The sequence below is a fragment of the Zeus faber genome (genome assembly GCF_960531495.2).
Source record: "Zeus faber genome assembly, chromosome: 8".
In the NCBI taxonomy this organism is placed as follows: Eukaryota; Metazoa; Chordata; class Actinopteri; order Zeiformes; family Zeidae; genus Zeus; species Zeus faber.
Window position 1 is genome coordinate 13,825,794 of NC_137195.1, and position 4,231 is coordinate 13,830,024.

Here is a 4,231-nt window from a genome sequence, read left to right on the forward strand (position 1 = left end):
CCCTACGTATTGCATTTCATCAACAGTCCCAAGAAAAAACTAGGTATACGCGAAGTAAAGATAATTGTCACGTGGAAGTAAAACCACTTCCAAGAAAAAAGTGATTTAAAAGGAAGGCATTTTTAATTAAAAAATAAAAATAAAAATAAAAAACTGGACGGAAGCAGGTGCCGCAGTCATCGCATCCACCTTGGAGGAGAGAGCCTCCCGAAAGGTCTGTGACTGAAAAAGGCGTCTGCCATGTTTCTTCACCCCCCATCAGTTTCCGTAGCAGCTGTTTAATATTTAAACTTAAGTCAGTGTGTTTAAGGGCGTGTCCATGGTTCCTCTTCCTTTGTTTTTTTTTAACCCTCAGTGACAGGGGTCAAAGGGGTATTTGGTGACGCCCCCGTGAAGCTCCACCTCGGACTCGGACCAGGCGACCACGTCGCCGCTGAGGTGGCTCCCGCAGGACGCCAGGCTGTAGATGTCGCTCGGGGTCAAGACGTGAGACCACATCTGCAGGTCCGAGATCTCCCCCACGAACGACTGGGTCGCGTCGAAACGACCGCCCAGAGTGTCCTGAGCAGAACGACGAGGGAAAGTTAGAATCATTTTAAACGCAATTGTGATGCTCGGGGTTAATATTAGTCAGTGCTGCACAGTATCTGTGTCATCTGTTTTAAAGGGCAAATTACTTCCGCTGTTTTGCATTTACCTGTTCCTGTCCTAAGATAAAGATGCCTCCGGCTTTGATGGGGTGCCAGGCTGAAAGGTTCTCCCCGGACCCCCTCTGCACCCCGTCCTGGAAGGCCTCCCACTGGCCGTCCCGCGTGGACCACGTCACACACACGTGATGCCACTTCCCGTCGCTCAGGGACAGGGGCAGCGTCACCGCCTGAGGAAGGAAGGCCGGGGAGGGTGAGGATTTGTGCTGCTCTGTACTCCTCCGAGACATGGAAATAGGACCAATTCATATTTTTCACACTCAGACACATTGCCGGGCCGTCACGTGTCCCATAGTTCCATTTCAGAACGGTGCCGTTGTTTTTTTTTTGGTGGAACAAAAGGAGCATCCATCGTAGCGTTGAGCTGTCGAAAGTATTTCGACCCACTGTGATTGCTTTTTTTTTTTGTTTGCCTCTTTCCCCCAACATCATCCCTTTGGATATAAATGCCGACTGAAGATGCCAGTTACATCTTGAGCTGGCATCGATATCACACTGAGTGGTTAAAAAGGCTGCTGCATGGCATTCAGCCGGTCGACACCGATATGAGAAATAATTTGTGGCTTATTTATTCCAGCGAGTTGGAGCCAGTTCCAAATGGGGGAAGGCTCTCTTTACCAAGCCCTTCAGTTTCATCTACATTTTCATGTGTGGCCCTGATTCATTATTCTTCACCAGTAATCGGGTTATGGCCGTCACCGTGTCAATGCGTGGTTCTATCGTATCAGTCATTGCATATGAGTTTCCCCCGTGTATATTCATCCCGGTTAAAGGTATGAGGCCTTGGTGAAAGCAGCTTATGTGGCAGGTGGAGGGAGAGTCTTAGAGTTGAGCTGACCGATCGGTTGTCACACCACACACTGCGGGCGAGATCCTCATTCGGCTCGGGTCATTGCGGCGGTGGCCAGATTTTACTTCTCACCTTGTCGTCGATCAGAAGTTCCATCGGGTTGTTCCCCCACTCGATAAGCACCAGCTCATTGGCCTGGCCCGGCACAGAGTAGGAGAAGGGGGTTCCCAGTCCGGGCCCCACGCCTCCCTTGATCCAGAGACACAATGTCATGGCGAAGATGTCGTGGAGCAGCGTCCTCTTCAGCTTCCCGTACATGTAATTGGTTCTCATGGGGAAGCCGATTTGGAAGGTGTCAGGGCTTTTGGCTTTTTTACTGCTAGAACCTGCGGATGAAAGACATTAACGTTACAAAATAGCTTGTCATGCAACTTCACCGCTGGCCGCGTGCTATGACCCGGCCGAGGCGCTTGGACTGAGAGGCATGGACTGACCTGTACCCGCGAGGTGCAACTGGTTCAGCATCGTCTCCAGTTTAGTAGTGTGGGGCCCCGACCGGGGCCCCTGGGCCCAGTGGTATCCAGTGCGTGGGACGTAACCTTGACCAACTGCTTCGTTGTTGTGGTGGCCGCTGTCGTGGTGGCCGTCGCTGTGGTCGCCGTCGGCATCGCGGTGGCCGTCGTCGTCGTGACCGTCACCGGGGTCCTCCCTGTGAGTTTCACGACCGTCGTTGTCATCGTGGTCGTTTCGGGGTCTCTCGGCGTGGTGAGCGTCGTCATCGTCATCATCGTCATCATCGTTGTCGTCGTCATCGTCGTCGTGGTGGTGGCTGCTGTCGTTGTCGTGGTGATAAGGGTCGCTGAGCGCGGCGGTGTGGTGCTGCAGCTGCTGCTCCAGAGCCGTGATCTTCCTCTGCAGCAGCTCCTTCAGAGAGCTGGAGTAGGTGGTGGAAGAGTTTCTCTTCTGATGGTTGAAAGGACAGATGAGAGAGTAGCTCGGTTAGCTTGTAGTTACATTATCTTATGTTTTTCACAAGATCAGAGCAAAAACTGCTTTTGAAACACTTACGATATCAGTGTTTCGTTTTCTTTTCCCCTTGAATGCTGTCGTTGTCCTACTATGCAAACGATCCTGTGTTTATTAACCTAATAGTCAATTTCCCCATCAGGCTCTATTCTGTTTGCTCTTTTTTGCCTGCTCCTTCCACATTCACAGTGGATGTATCACCTGACTGTGCATTTCCTCCTCATTGCCTCCAAGCTTAATCCAGGCTTTGTCCTGGTGCGTGCCCTTATTACCAGTCTGTCAACAGAGCTGACAATAATTGATGCTGATCTTAGACTTGTGTGCCTGCTCCCCCTCCAGCCTCTGACATCTGTTTTCGGTCACGTTCAAAAAAAAAAAAAAAAAAAAAAAAAAAAAAGGCAAACGCAAAATTGGATTGTATTGATAAACGTAGATGGATGAATCTCCAGACAGGCTGATCAGAAACAAACAGCTAAATGGGAAAGAGAGATACAAATCCACTTAACCCGACTACATCCCATCCCCGCTCTCGCCAGATCAGGCGGTGACATCCGCCGCTCCTTTAATCCAGATACAAGGCTCACGGGCACTCCCGCCAATGCGGTTGATTTATTGGATTAATTCATTAATTATTATTGTGTCTTGGATGCACCGTGTAGAGCCCAAGTTGAGGCCGATCGCTTGGCGGATCAATCCTCTGAGGAGTTCGCGGCCGCGTCTACACGAGGAAAAGCCGCACAAGGCGCCCCTCTACCTTGACTGCAATTTATCTATTTCCTAAAGGTGAAGTTCCACCTTTTCTGCGCCTCCGTCTCACCTGCAGGTTCTCCAGTCTCTCCTTCAGCGCCTGCAGCATCCTCTCCATCTGCTCTGGCGATGATGTCACATCTCCCGCCACCGTGTGCTTGTCCTTCCCTTTGTGGTGGTTGCTATGCCCTCCGCCATCTGACCGGTGACCCCCCACGGAGGGGTAGTGGGGCATTTCTGGTAGGGGGTTGTTGTTGTTGTTGCTGTGGTGACCGAGCTGGTTGATGTACTGTCCGTTGTTGGAGTGCGTGTTATGACCGGCGCCGCGGTGGTCGTCGCCGTGGGCCGTGGCGCCGTGTCCGAAGCCCTCGCACAGCGTGAGCTTGGCGGTCAGCTCCCTGATGGTCTCCCGCTGGTCCAGGATGGTCTCTTTCTGGCGGACCAGGCTCTCCCTCAGGTGGAGGATGGTGGCCTTGGCCTCCTCCGTCATCCCCCACCACCCGGTAGGAGGTCCCCCTCCCGCCGTGCTTCCGTGGTGGCCCGATCCGCCAGGCCCCGGACCCCCCACGCTCTGCCCGCCGGCGGGGAAGCAGGCTGGGTCTGCGTCCGCCGGGATCGGGGTGCACATGAAACGCGGGTGGGCCCCGTAGTCGTAGTCGGACCCCGCACTGACGGATGCAGGGCAGAGGAGGAGTAGGAATGTAGAGAGGATGATGAGACCCAGATGAAGACGTACAGAGTTCCTCATGTTCCCTAGTTTCAGTTCAGTCGACCTGAATCGGATATCTGGCTTCGCTTTTAAATGTCTGAGGCCGAGGAGAAGGAAGGATTGTGTTGACTTTGTTTTTTTCAATGCCGTGCGGCAAAAGTGGTATTGGAAAGCAGGCGGACAAAGTGAGACGGTCAAAGGTATTCAAGGTATTTCCACCCTCTTCTGGAAGGGACAAAGTGAAATTCCATT

The 4,231-nt window shown here is 52.5% G+C and overlaps 1 protein-coding gene across 1 annotated transcript; it reads right to left on the bottom strand.

Moving 5' to 3' along the window:
* Nucleotides 1–351: 351 nt before the first annotated feature.
* On the bottom strand, nucleotides 352–4,018 carry LOC307233420 (neuronal pentraxin-2; the record flags this gene model as incomplete). The annotated part of the gene is made up of 5 exons (XM_080004751.1): nucleotides 352–561; nucleotides 698–877; nucleotides 1,630–1,883; nucleotides 1,998–2,460; nucleotides 3,341–4,018. The coding sequence occupies 5 exons, from the start codon at nucleotides 4,016–4,018 to the stop codon at nucleotides 352–354; spliced, it is 1,785 nt and encodes a 594-aa protein (XP_079860877.1).
* Between the last annotated feature and the right edge of the window lie 213 nt (nucleotides 4,019–4,231).